At 48.4% G+C, this 13,657-nt stretch overlaps 5 protein-coding genes across 5 annotated transcripts; 1 reads left to right on the plus strand and 4 right to left on the minus strand.

Moving 5' to 3' along the window:
• Positions 1–1,326: 1,326 nt before the first annotated feature.
• Positions 1,327–2,061, plus strand: FIESC28_11737 (uncharacterized protein; the record flags this gene model as incomplete). The annotated part of the gene is made up of 2 exons (XM_031165851.1): positions 1,327–1,604; positions 1,656–2,061. The coding sequence occupies 2 exons, from the start codon at positions 1,327–1,329 to the stop codon at positions 2,059–2,061; spliced, it is 684 nt and encodes a 227-aa protein (XP_031010086.1).
• A 2,569-nt stretch (positions 2,062–4,630) lies between these two features.
• Positions 4,631–6,249, minus strand: FIESC28_11738 (uncharacterized protein; the record flags this gene model as incomplete). The annotated part of the gene is made up of 2 exons (XM_031165852.1): positions 4,631–5,005; positions 5,320–6,249. The coding sequence occupies 2 exons, from the start codon at positions 6,247–6,249 to the stop codon at positions 4,631–4,633; spliced, it is 1,305 nt and encodes a 434-aa protein (XP_031010087.1).
• Positions 6,250–6,527: 278 nt separating this feature from the next.
• FIESC28_11739 (uncharacterized protein) lies at positions 6,528–7,154 on the minus strand (the record flags this gene model as incomplete). Its single annotated transcript, XM_031165853.1, has 1 exon — positions 6,528–7,154. The coding sequence occupies one exon, from the start codon at positions 7,152–7,154 to the stop codon at positions 6,528–6,530; it is 627 nt and encodes a 208-aa protein (XP_031010088.1).
• A 554-nt stretch (positions 7,155–7,708) lies between these two features.
• On the minus strand, positions 7,709–10,518 carry FIESC28_11740 (uncharacterized protein; the record flags this gene model as incomplete). Its single annotated transcript, XM_031165854.1, has 4 exons — positions 7,709–8,839; positions 8,891–9,106; positions 9,159–9,586; positions 9,639–10,518. The coding sequence occupies 4 exons, from the start codon at positions 10,516–10,518 to the stop codon at positions 7,709–7,711; spliced, it is 2,655 nt and encodes an 884-aa protein (XP_031010089.1).
• Positions 10,519–10,946: 428 nt separating this feature from the next.
• FIESC28_11741 (uncharacterized protein) lies at positions 10,947–12,840 on the minus strand (the record flags this gene model as incomplete). The annotated part of the gene is made up of 2 exons (XM_031165855.1): positions 10,947–12,665; positions 12,763–12,840. The coding sequence occupies 2 exons, from the start codon at positions 12,838–12,840 to the stop codon at positions 10,947–10,949; spliced, it is 1,797 nt and encodes a 598-aa protein (XP_031010090.1).
• Between the last annotated feature and the right edge of the window lie 817 nt (positions 12,841–13,657).

Here is a 13,657-nt window from a genome sequence, read left to right on the forward strand (position 1 = left end):
GACGGGATCCCGTATTTTCTACGAGCTTTGGTCGTATGTGGCAAATGGAAATGCTAGGCACCAATATCAAGGTCTCGCCATTCTTGGCAAGACGGTGCTGTTGATGCCGAATGGCGATCCAGACTGTGGCAAATGTCTCGGGAGTTTTGCGTTGTTAGTAATTGTGCCTGAAATCAATGACCAAGCCAAGCATAAATGCCGACCTAAGACAACTCCAAGCGTCGTCTATTGCTTTTTTGAGCTATCATGATGTTATGTAAGAGGTTGTTGTCTTCCCCGCGATGCATGAAGTTCAAGACCGGGAGTTGCATTATCCTTGGCGGGAAAACGAACGATTTAGCCGGATCGGCCAGCGAATCAACTCGTCTGAACAGCGGTCAAAGCAAGTGACCGCCTTTAGCAAAGTACCGTAGCATCGTCCCGCACTGACAGATTGTTCGGGGTACAGTAGCGTAAGCATAGCCTGATTAGAGTGATCAATGCTCTCGTACGGATACGCTAAGGGAATAAATGCACCAATGATTGAAACTGTCATCAATACATGCCTAAAGAACCTTTCTGGGAAACGGCTCGTAACTCATAAGGCAAGGCCAAAGTCTGGACTGATTAGAATCTGAATACGAACGATGTGCATATGCAGGACGCATGACCCTTAACAGATGGTTCTGAAACACAACCTTTGGTGAGTTTATTACCGAATTAGCCTGAATAAACAAATCCCCAGTTTCCCCTGCGTAATTAGAGTCCTAACCTGGGACGGTATTCACTGTGGGGTGCGCCGGCAGTCAATGCTACCTCCTCCCTGGAACAAGGTGGGCTTCACTGTCAAAAGTCGCCATGCTACCAATGCCCTCTTCCCTTTCAAGACTCATTCTTGGCCTAAATGGGATGACCCGGAGCCATGATCCTCCGAAATTGCACCTAGACCGGATAAAGCGAGGCGTTTTGGTTAGCACGTTTCATCAACCGGAGATGAGTACTACTGTACCACATCGGTTCCAATAATCCCAGGATGCTATCGACCCACTATGACAATCAACGCTTTATTCCACCACGCATATCGACGATCCTCATGCAATCTCGCCGGCAAAATTGTCCAGCGCAGAGAATTCTAGAGCAGGGAGTCTGATCGTGGCACCGATCATGAGCAAGTTTGTTCTCATCCATGATAGTCGTGGCACTGTCTCCACCAGACTATCGTGAGCTTAAGCAGGGCTGAAGTGACGCTCCATAAGATATAAAGTGACCCGACGATCCTCTTCCTCCTAGCTTCTATTCTCTCCATCAACCTCAAGTCTCAAGTCTTCAGAGTACATCACAGTCAAAATGGTCTCCTTCACCTACCTTCTCGCCGCCGTCTCGGCCGTCACTGGCGCCATTGCCGCCCCCAACCCTACCAAGGTTGAGGCTCAGCCTCCTACCGGTCTCCAGAAGCGAACTGAGCCTACCACCGGTGTCAACGATGGCTTCTACTTCTCTTTCTGGACCGACACTCCCAACGCTGTTACCTACAACAACGGCCGCGGTGGCCAGTTCTCCATGAACTGGAACGGCAACCGTGGTAACCACGTCGGTGGAAAGGGCTGGAACCCCGGTGCCGCTCGGTAAGTCACCATCTATTTGCCTAACCAGGACCAATACTAACAATACTTCAGCACCATCAAGTACTCTGGTGACTACCGCCCCAACGGTAACAGCTACCTCGCTGTCTACGGCTGGACCCGCAACCCTCTCGTCGAGTACTACATCGTCGAGAACTTCGGCACCTACAACCCCTCTTCCGGTGCTCAGAAGAAGGGTGAGATCAACATCGACGGATCCATTTACGACATTGCTGTCAGCACTCGCAACTGTGCTCCTTCCATCGAGGGTAACTGCAAGACCTTCCAGCAGTACTGGTCCGTCCGCCGCAACAAGCGATCCAGCGGATCCGTCAACACCGGTGCTCACTTCAACGCCTGGGCCAAGGCTGGCCTCCGTCTCGGTAGCCACGACTACCAGATCCTTGCTGTTGAGGGTTACCAGAGCTCTGGCTCTGCCACCATGACTGTCTCCCAGTAAGCTCTTGAGCTTGGAAATGTGATGGAAACAGGCATAGAACTGGAAACATCCGACTTTTGGAAAATACTTTGACCAGAGTTTATGGTTATTGGGCTGGACTTGTAGCTGGACTTCACGCAGGACCTGTCTCTATTTCACTGTACATACCTTTACAAAATGAACATACTATCACTGTCAGCTATGCTGGCTTTTACGCATGAACCGATATTCCCTTCTCTACGCAGTGATGTTTGCATGTCGTTCAATTAACCGTTCAACGTTCCTGGAACTATGCTGGACAGACATCGAGACTGTTGAGTTTCTGTCTGTACGTGACGCCTGACTTTCGCAGCAGAAGGAAAGAAATGGTTGGGCAACTTCACTTATGGGACGGACAGGCTTATCATATTAATCTCAAAAACAGAAGATAGTCCTTTTCTTACCTCGTGTATTACGCATATGACAATAAACGAAATAGGCTCTGGGCGTTTATATCCTGCTTCTTATGTCATGTCCTCCAATCATTCTTTAGCCGACCACGTACGTTACGGTATGGGGCTTAAATATGTGTTGTTAGGCCGTTCCACCATATCCGGATCCGACGAAATCATCGGTTGACGAGAGTTGTAACTAGATGCGGTCTTTTGCTCACTTCCGTTTCCATAGTACTGAATCTTCTCTTTCCAGTTGAAGTAAGGCCGCAGTGATGGTAGACAAGCAATAATTAAACCAATGCAGCAGTCCATGAAACTCCAGAGTTCTGTTGGAAAAAGCTTAGTCAATGATATTTTATGAGAAATAATTTATTCACGAATAACTTACCCACTAGAGCGACCGTGATCACTAGATCCGCGCCATAGGTTTCCACCAGAGAGAAGCGTACCACCGAGAACGAGATATTGACGACACCGAGGCCAAAGGTAGCATATAGACTATACCTCAGTCTTGGTCTCAGTGTAAGTTCGGGAACGACTAGCCATGGTAGTATAAAGACTAATAAGCACGTAATCAGTATTCAAGCCGCAGTGAAGGGATATGATATACACCCACTCAAGATGTCGCCAACGATGTTCAATGCCCACGCGATTTGGAACGTTAGCTTGATGCTCGCAATCGAACAACCTTCCTCCGTCAAGGACCTTAAGAACAAGGTTAGCGGAGCCCATGTGCACATTATGTTGAATAATGGACTGACCAATGTCTCCAAGTCGGCAAACAGATGCAGGTAAGGAGCAATATCGTAGTAGTGTAAGACGCGGCCACGTATACAATCACCGCCCATAGGAATCTTCGTCGCTTTACCATAAAGCTAGGAAAGACTTGCAAGTAAACAGATAATAGTGCTGCTTTTGATAAGTAAAAGGTCGTATGAAATGGATAATCAGCAAAATGATATAACTTTAGCAACTGTTAGCACATCATACGAAAGAAAATCGGCGCCTTCGGACCTTGTAAAAATACGAGGCTTCCTCTGCTGTTCCATTCCATCCGACCAAGCCCAATGTGACTCCTTTCCGCATTGTGCCCATTCTCCAGAAGACAATGTCTAAGGCTGCCGTCGTGGCGGCAGTACACCATCCTGCGCACATGAATAAGTCACTTGCGAGGAGTCGTCGTCGTTGTAGAATGAGTCGCAGGTAAAGTCGAGCCAGGATGACCACGAACGCAATGAAAAGAAGACTCCATTGCACAGTCTGTAATGAATAGTGTCAGTATTGTGCACGCGGCGACAGGACATGTCGACCTACGATAACTGCCCTTCCATGCGGATCCATCATCGTATCCGTGACTGGAGTGTGTTGGTCGGGAACAGAACGGGTGGAAGGTGAGCACGAGTGATGATCGATCAGGGTCTTGCACTTTACATGTTGGTCATGGAGTGGAAAGAACAAATTGCGAAGGGGTCGACGCGCACAGGAGGCAAGACAGAATAATCTACTTGTCACACATAGCTAGGTGACGGAGACGCTTCGTGCTTACATTCCTAACATCTAGCAACATAGCTTGATCGGGGTTGTTGATCACCCCATGAGGCTAGACTTCGAAGCCACATACCAACCCGCCACGCTAAACATTGCCGCCTTTCCCGAAGTTTGCTTGGTTAGCTGAAGTCATAAGCACATCACCCCATGAGAGATTCGCCAAGACTATGCTTCCGGTGCTTACAGCTTATAAGGCTGGAGACTGGGCCGGTATTTGCATGGTTGCACATGCAGTCAGGGTGGGTAGAGAGTGTCTTGGCTGTCTTGTGGCAGGCATCTAGACTATTCGAATAAGAGAGAAAGCAATCAAGTCACTCAATGCAAGGTTAAGTTGATGACCTTGGATTGTTCAAATTTATTACCGTAAACCTAGCTCTCGGCTGCTCGCCATGATGCAATCCTCTGGGCGGCCTGTCAATGACCCCAGACTTTATTTTGAATATGATACCGCGTTTTTAAAAGCTCGCCTCGTATACCCGCATTCCTGACCTCACTCCATAACCATTGAAGGTGTGTGATTAGTAACTGGAGAAGGTAGAGGGGCACAGAAAGTGTAACACTGAATTCACTTCAATACAGCGGTGATTATATAGCTAAGATATAGAAGCCTACATCATTGCATAACCTGCTGCATCTTCTTCATCTGAAAACTCCATTTCTCCGCTTAAAAACAATTCCTTAGACTCCCTCTCGCGAGGATCTAAAAACGACTCTGGAGTGTCTGCCCTGCCGAAAGGCCACTCGACCGTTCCTAGAATCCCCATTCCAGTCTTCCATTCGAACGTCTCGTACACAAAGTCCACCCCCAATAGAGCGAAGGTTTGCTTTGTATCCGAGTCGTACTTGGAGTATTCGAGATCGCATCGGATTTTCTTTAAGCAGGAAAACGTTGACCGCGCCGCTGCCAGCTTTTGAAGTCCGTCCTTGAGGATGGTATAGGGGAAGTCATGAGCTTCTCGGTTGGAGTCAATCAGCGTGAGCGACTGAATAGAGTGGGGGAGAAAATGTACAAGATAACTTGCATCAAGCGTCCCCAAGTCCACAGGAGAGTATATCAGGTTGGTGGATATAGACAGATCCTTAAGCGCAACAAACCCTTTTAGGCTGGCGATTGGACCCATCCGTTGGTGGTGCAATTCCCAGTAATGGAGATGCAATGATTGAAGGGTCGGGCGATGTTTTGTCAAAAGCCTCACGAGGCGACGAGGCTTTGTACAGTCCTTACGGTTCCTACCAAGAACGTAGCCAAACGATGACAATGGATGAGTGCCATGAACCTCAAACATTTAGGAATTACATGATAGTCTTTTGCCGCTATCCGATTAGAGCCATCAGCCACGTGTCCCCAATAGAATAGTGTCCCAGCATGTGGGATCCTGACGGGCTTTTTGACATCGCCGATAATCAGGCTTTGTAGGTGTGGCGATATCTTCACAATTCCACATGGAAATTGGATAGAAACGACTGATTTGAGGTTAAGACTCGTCACACCAAATGCCTCGAGCGCAGTCGACATCATGGACCCTTCGAAGAAATTGTCGTTGATCACGAGAGTCTCTAAGTTTGGAGGCAGGGCAAGAAGAACCATCATAAGCTCAGTGGTGGCGACCTCTTTAAGCGGCGGCGCACATACAGACGATTCACAGTTTTCTAGCAGAAACTGCTTCAGAAACATGTATCGATCTTTGAACACACTACCATTAAGATCATACTCCGCAAACTCAAAGGGCATGGGTCTTGGAATTTCGAGATCTGGGTTGGTGTTCTCGGCCCTCTTGGCTAATATTTTATCAACACCAACGCCTAAAGTTTTGAGTGCCTGGAGGTAGACTCTCCGTGCTGCCTTTATGTCGAGCTGGGCCACCATATCGGAACCGATATTCAGGTATGCAACCAGCCGAGCCAGGTCCAGCCGAGCTGTGATAGTTCGAAGAAAAGGCTCAAGACGCCAGTTCTGGGGTTCAGCGATTGGGCTTCTCAGAATGATGTCGAACTGGTAATGAAGAATAGGTTGTGCAATTTGTCGGATTTGACGCGAGACGCGACTCAGACTACACAGAGTTTGGCGGTGGTAATGAATAGGTCTGTCTACTTCTGAGTTGGTTACGGCCTTGTAGAAGTCAACGATCTTGATGTCATCTGCCCGAAAGATGGGGGTAACGCCTTGACAGTAAGAACAGAAAGAAGAGAAGATGTTGTGTAGGACTTCGGAGGGAAGAGACTCCATTGCGGATGACACTGTTGAGCTGTGACGGTAATGAATCCAATCTGGCATGAAACCTGTTCATTGTTGGAAGAATAACCGTTGGGCGATGTCTCGGTCTGAACTTGTCCGTGGGCAATTTTTGCTCGGGGACATCATTATTCCGGGGACTATTAGTTTCGGCGAGATTCATAGAGGCTGGACGAGTCGATTAAAATTCTTTTCAACTGTGCTGATACTGTCCATGAAATTGAATATATGTGTCAAATAACTTCCAGATCTTGCCATCATGGTACACACCCCTAGCTATCACCGTTGGGTACAGGCTTCTCCATCAATTCCTTCAATTCACCAAAAGCCTTGAGAATCGTGGGCGTCTCAGAAATGATGTCCTTCTTCGTATCCTCGCCAAGATCCCCTGCGCCCGCCAGCCACAAATCCGGGCCAGCGTTGCCATGAAAAGTAAGGGTAGGGCTCGTCTCAGCCACTTGAAGCTTCATGCCCTTGAGTACGTGATTGAGCTGCTCGTTGGCGGATTTTCCTCCGACGATACCATAGCTGATAACCACGACGCCCTTGCCAATACATTCGTTGTACAGGTAGTCAACAGCGTTCTTGGTAGCAGAGGCCATGCCGTGGTTGTACTCGGGGATGACCCAGATGTATCCGTCGTATTTGGCAATTTCAGCGCTCCAGGCGATGGCGTGAGGTTTGGTGAATTTTCCTTTGCTGGGGACCAGAGCTGGCATGATTACCTCGTCGAAGACAGGAAGGTTGAAGTCTGCGACGTCGACAGGCGTGATTTTGGTGTTTTGCGATGCCTCTGCATCGCCAGCAATGATCTCATTGACAAGGCTGGCAATTTTCGGGCCTACTCTGGGGGTTCTTGTGCTCGCTGTAATGAGCGCGATGTTCTTTGTTGCAGCCATGTTGCTGAATGTTCTCAGAGGAGGGTTAAGAAATTGATGTTGGTGATGATTTGGAATTGTAATTCTTTATGATATCGGAATTGTTTGCTCTTATACATGAACAACCCTTGCAACGAGCTCCTCTTCCATGTCCAGAGGACATCTGTATTTCTCATCATATTATAAATCGCATCCTTGCAACCGCGCGCCTCTGTCCCTTGAAAGCCGAAATACACCAAAAGTTCAAACTTTGGCTGAGTAACATTTGCGCGATGGTGTTTTCACGCGCGGCTCGGCATATTCTGGCTTGTCATGCTCGAAGTGGTGGGCTAGTAAGCAGCGTCATGATGGCTGATTGGCCAGAAGGTGCGCGCGCCAAGTCAGACACAAAGCAACATTTTCATGCTCAATATTTTGAGAAGACTTTCGCATCAACAGCCAAAGCTTAAGCTTATTGATTGTGGTTTATCAAGTTATGGTGAGGAGTTTCGTTGCAAGTGACATTTATTTCATGTAACCTTCCCTTTCTTATGTTGATTTGGTCTGTATATTGGGGACTTACGCCTCAGAAAAGCTCAAAAATAGTAACCTTCCCTTTCTTCTTCTGCCGCCCTGTTGTAGTACTCAAGCCATTGATCAAGAAACATATATTGCTCTTCATCCTCTCCTGATCCCTCCAGCATATTCGTCTCCATTTGCTCTTCTAAATCATTCATCATTGGCTCAACTACCAATCTTTCAAAAGCCTCCTCCCCATCCTCACTGACTTCTGGCTTGTGTTCCTGTTGTTCCAGCTCCTCCTGCTCACGCTCCCAGATGGAAAAAGCCTGGTCAAATTCGTAATCGTCTCTATCGGGTAGGGACATGAGATCGCATAATTCGTAGCCAATGGAAACAGGTGATTCTCGCTGTCTTAAAAGGTCAAAAACGTCAACCTCTGGTTCCGAAGCCTCGAGCGCCCAATGACGGTATATATCAAGGGCATAGCCTGGTACATCAGCATCGAGACCATCTTCCTTTTCGAGATCGACTGCTTCTGCTTGGGGATCCTCGCAATCTGAACAGGCAACGTGATCACAGCGTCGGATGGGCTGTTTCCAAAAACTCTCATCGCCGCCAACCTTGGGATATCGCTCATCATCCCAATACGGACATGAAGGTTCACGGCCCTGCCAGAGTCTCTCAAAGTCCTTTCTGCGATAACTTTTGTTATACCTTGGTACCCGTGGATGCATAGCTCTATGCTCACTGATATCATAACCGCATAGACTCAGCGCTGCATCCCAAAGATCTCCTCTATAAGAACCCTTCGATGAATATTGGTTATCGTTGTCATTCGGCAAATATGCACGCATTGATACACTGTGCTGATGGTGATCGACAGAGAGTACATCTGCCCCCTGTCGTATCAGGAACACGAGTGCTTCTAACTCATCTCGGTCCTTGTTTCGATGAGCCTTGTACACAAGGCTGTGGAGACACGTAAATCCTAGCGTCTGATGATCATCCGGTGACCATGACTTGATGACTCGAGCGCTTAGATTCGCTCCGGCACTTGTGAGTATCTCAAGAGCCTTTTTCTTGCTCGTGGATTTTGTCTCTGCCATGCAAATCTGATGGAGCCTCGTCCTTCCATTCAAGTCATAGCTTTCCAGATCATGCAAAGTGAAATGCCTACCGTGCCTAAGGAAGAGCTCTGCGGATGGCTATGACTGGTCAGCGAACCCATCAAGATACCCTTCTGTTGGAGTTCTTACAAGATCAAGACTGCATGCCGTATACAATGGGTTGTCCCATCCAGGATATGAAAGCGTTGGGTCTGCCATGTTTTCAAGGAGCAATAATGTTGTATCATGGCGGTCGAGCCCGGCTATACGTGAAAGTGCAGTACCAGTATTCTCTCCCATCTCGTCTACGTCCGCCCCAGATTCGATCAGAAACTTGCACATTTCAACACTGGCCGTTGCTGCATACTGACAGACAGTTAGTTTTATGCTAGTAATTGGAGATGTAGCGTAAACGTACATGCAGCAACGGCATGCCTTGCTCATCGTGATCACGAAGACTAGCCTTGCCTTCCTGTAATAAGCTCCTAAAATCGTCCAACAAGCCACGTTTTACAAGGTCAAAGACAGGTGAGTCGTTGGGAATAATGCGGCAGACCGATATCCGTGGGATACTTTGAATACTTCGATCAAACAGCTGACCTTGTGACAGTGAAACTGAGAACATCCAAGGGGAGTTTGATGGGCGGAAGACAATATTCGCAACCACATCTCGATAGGTACTTGTATTCCCAGAAGAGTCTTTGGGAGCACCTGAACAAACCCTCCTACGCTTATTCGTAGAGATGGTCAAATAGCCCTGGTCGACATCGATTTGTTCTCTTATACGCTTCTGTTTGATGATGGCGCCTTGTGGCAGGTGTGAGAGAAGCTTTCGCGAACTAGCCACTTTATCTACCGTCAGAAAATCCTCTATCTCACATTCTGGATTGACAGGTACCTGATTTGTTGATGGCGATGATAGGTGCCGAGATAATCAGACCTTCAATGAGCTTAAAATCCCCACTAACTAGTTTGGTACTACTCTCTGCGCCTATACTATAAGCATCAGAAGTCTTTAGCTTTGCATTCGCGACGGACTTTTCCCTAGCGACCACAACGAATCTCCGTAAGTCGTCGATTATCTGCTCTGCATCTTCTGCATCCAAGCTGAGTCCGTCATGGCCGACAAGCGCAGAGAGACGGGATATGCTAGAGTCCAGCTCAGAGCATATCATCAATGCTTCGAGATTATTGACAATCGCGTCGTCTGCGACGTCGCTGTGTTCTTCAATGCCTGGGACGGGTCCGTGACTTATTCGTGCATGAATCCTCGATACTTCATTTAGTATCTCCTCCAGAATGCTTGTGGTTGCTATCGCTTGAGTATGAACTTGAGAAGACAACTCAGACATCGATTGTGCCTGGAGCAAACCGAGGTAGAGATTGATCTGTGTCGATTTGTCTCTGACTCTACGTCGCGCGTTCTCCAGGTCCTCTTTCTTGATATATGCCAGGACTCCTTTATACACACGCCTTGACCGGCTACTCACAGTATCCTGCAAGAACTTTGCAAGGCGACCTTCGATGCTGGACAATTCCGTTGTGCAGCCTTGCAGTGTCTGGGTCAGAGAATCGACTGTGCTGATTGAGGCATGTTGAAGCGTGCACTGCGACAAGCGTTCAAGGATCGACTGTAGGAATTTCATATCCTCCAACAGCTCGATTACTGTTCTCGGGGCGTCTTTGATTGAGGATAGTGACTCGTTGATGACCTTAGCTGACTTGAGCGCCAGTAAGACGAAGGCTAGAGTGCTGGCACCGGCACCGATCGCTTCCATGATGCTGCTCACTTCTGAAGCCTAAATTCATGGTTATTTCAGGTCCAGCGATTGACACACGCGAGGAATGGGATAAGTCATTCCACGGAAGAGAAAATGCCTTGTCAGGTGCCTGACACTTCAGCCGCACCGGCTGTGCATTTTACGCGCCGCCAAGCATTTCACGATTGGTCTCAAATGATGGACACCATTCCCCATTCGTATCTGTTTGATGTAGATCGCTCTGCACAAAAACAAACGAAAATACAATTTTAACCCGGATGTCAATGGCTTTGGTGAGGTGTTGAAGGTTCCTGAAGCCTGGCTTGTAAAGCTTGGAAGGTAGACTTGGTTGCCAAGAAAGGGGTCTTCTTAATATATCTTATACATTACTATTTAAACATTGAGTCTAACAACTAATAGGTCTATCATCTTCAAGTAATGCTCATTTATTTGGCAGCGTCGATGATAAACTCGGCAGCCTTCTCAGCAATACCGTAAACAGCTGTCTGGATATGGGCTGAGATCAGAAGCGGCATAATACTAGCATCAACAACGCGAAGGTTCTCGGTGCCATACACCTTCAGCTTGGCGTCGACGACACCGCCGTCCTGCTTGGGAAGCATAGCACATGTGCCACTAGGGTGGAAGATGCTGAGTGTAGTGCGAAGAGCATACTCCTTGAGTTGCGCATCAGTCTTGACATCGTCCATACCAGGCTCATACTCGTTCTCCCATATGGAACGCATGGGCTCAGTGAGGGCGATCTTGCGGTTGTACTTGACGGCTTGAGTAACGGCCTCAATGTCGTGGGCGTTGCTGAGGTAGTTGGGATTGATGATTGGCTTGCCAGAAGGGTCAGAAGGGTTGATGTGGACGCTGCCACGGCTGAGAGGGTGCATGACGACGGCGATAAGCGAGACGAAGCCCTTTCCGAATAGAGGAGAGGTAGAAGCGGGGTAACCCTTGACACCAGTGTAACCATCCGAGAAGATGACCTCAACTTGAGGGACAGAGGGATCCTTGAGAAGCTCCAGCTTCTTCTTATCAACCTTACTACCGTCCTTACCAACAGCCTCCTTAGCAAGCGACATCATCTTGGTGTCGCTACCAAGAGCCTGCTTCCAGTTAGAGAAGGTGTAAGCACTGCCAGTGTAGTCGTAGAGAGACTCCTTGCCGGCGTTCCAAAGGGCCATCTGCTCAGCAGCAAAGGTGGCGTTGCTCTTGAAGATGTCGATAGAGGTGAACTCGGGCTTGAGCTGGTATGAGGACATGATTCGGAGGTGATCTTGAAGGTTCTCACCGACGCCGGGAAGGTCGATGACCTGCTTGATACCAGCGTCAGCAAGGACAGACTTGCTTCCAATACCCGACACTTCGAGCAGGCCGGGGCTTTGGATAGAGCCGGCAGAGATGATGACCTCGCGGCTGGCCTTGATGATGGTACCGTCGGTAAGGGTGACACCGGTAGCGACAGCCTTCTTCTTGTCCTTGGTGTTGAGGTTGATCTTGGCCACAGTGGTGTCGGCCGCAATCTCAAGGTTGGAACCAGAAATCTCAGCGTAGGCATTGGCACTGTAGGATCGGTTGTAATTTGAAGGGTCGATGCTGCTTGGCTGGTACATAACTCCTAGAGGATCACCCCCAAGCGACTCCAGGTTCTTACGAACACCGAGCTTGTTCAGGGTCGGGATCCATGACTCCTGGTGCTTGGGAATAACACGGTTGATGACGGCCTTGACAGGCCCACTATCGCCGACACCCTTGGAGCCATATGTATCGGTGTTCTTGCCAGTGAATGTCTCAGACTTGGTCATAGCCTTGATCATGGTCTTCCAATTCCATCCGGGATTGCCCAAGCTTTCCCAGCTATCATATTCGGCAGCGGCTGCACGGTCGTAGGTCATAAGGTTTAGGGCAGAGCTACCACCCAAGACCTTGCCACGGTTGACAGGCCAAACTCTATCATTGGCACCGGCTTGGGGAACAGTGGTAAAGTTCCAATCGTATTTCGTACCGAGAGTCGTGCCCTTCAGACCGGGGACGTTGATCTTCGGCTCGTCAAGTGCTGCGGGTCCCGCCTCGATGAGCAGGATCTTCGAAGACGGGAGGCCTTCGCTAAGACGAGCAGCAACGGCTACTCCCGCAGTTCCGCCTCCAACAACAATCTGCCGGAAAAAGAAAAGTCAGTCCGAGCACTTTTAGAACAGAAGAGGGCGGGTGGGGGTTTCATAATGACTGGACTGACACGTTTCCATTACTTACATAGTCATATGCATCTTGAGACGGGGCTGCAACTGCAGCTGCAGCAAAGGCTAGCCACAACTGGGGCTTGACGAGCATGGTTCAGAAAGTGTAAAGAAATGAGTGAAAGATCGACTGGGCGTGACTGCACTGGAAACGACACGGTTAAGAGAACGGAAATATCTGGGCCCTTGGCCATTTATTCATTATCAAATACATTGCTTGAGGTAGCATTGAATTGGATGAGAGGTTTAATTGTTCATGCATGCATGAACAGGTTCTGCGGCGCAGCACATCATTTTTCCGGGGCCCGACATACGAAAGACTTTGCTGTGACAATAGGGAAGACAGAATAGTCTGATCACAATAGGGCTGTCCAAGACACGGTGTATGCTCGCTTATTTACTGCCTGGTCCCACGCTTTGGAATGATACCCTGACGACTGCCAGGGGTAAACAGGCCTGGATAAGGCCACTAATATGGAGCTATCGAAGAACCGCCGAACCTTAAAACCCGCTAAGGAACAATAAGGTTTCTTCGCGCATCAGGGATTCAGGGTATTGACGTTCTCCAACGAATCAGGCATTCTCATCTACAATGACAGCCAAGAGACACAACGGGGACTGCTGGAGCCGTGCTGCAGAATGATCCAAAATTAATTCTCAAAGCATGCAGGCTAAGAGTTTTAATAGTCTCAGTTATGTTATCGATTGCTCTATATCTTCTGGAATACGACACGGACGCATATAGCAGTGGAGGTTTTACTTGATTGAGAAGCTACTGAAGAGAAACACATCTTGGCGACGGTACTGTACAGGCCTTGAGTGCCACAACTGATGGATGATTCCGCCACCATAATATGGAATAATAAGCCCCCTTGTTTAACGCGTAAAAAAAAAAAAAACAAGTCGCACCG

Source organism: Fusarium coffeatum (genome assembly GCF_003316985.1).
Source record: "Fusarium coffeatum strain FIESC_28 chromosome Unknown BRIP53273_contig_482, whole genome shotgun sequence".
NCBI lineage: Eukaryota > Fungi > Ascomycota > Sordariomycetes > Hypocreales > Nectriaceae > Fusarium > Fusarium coffeatum.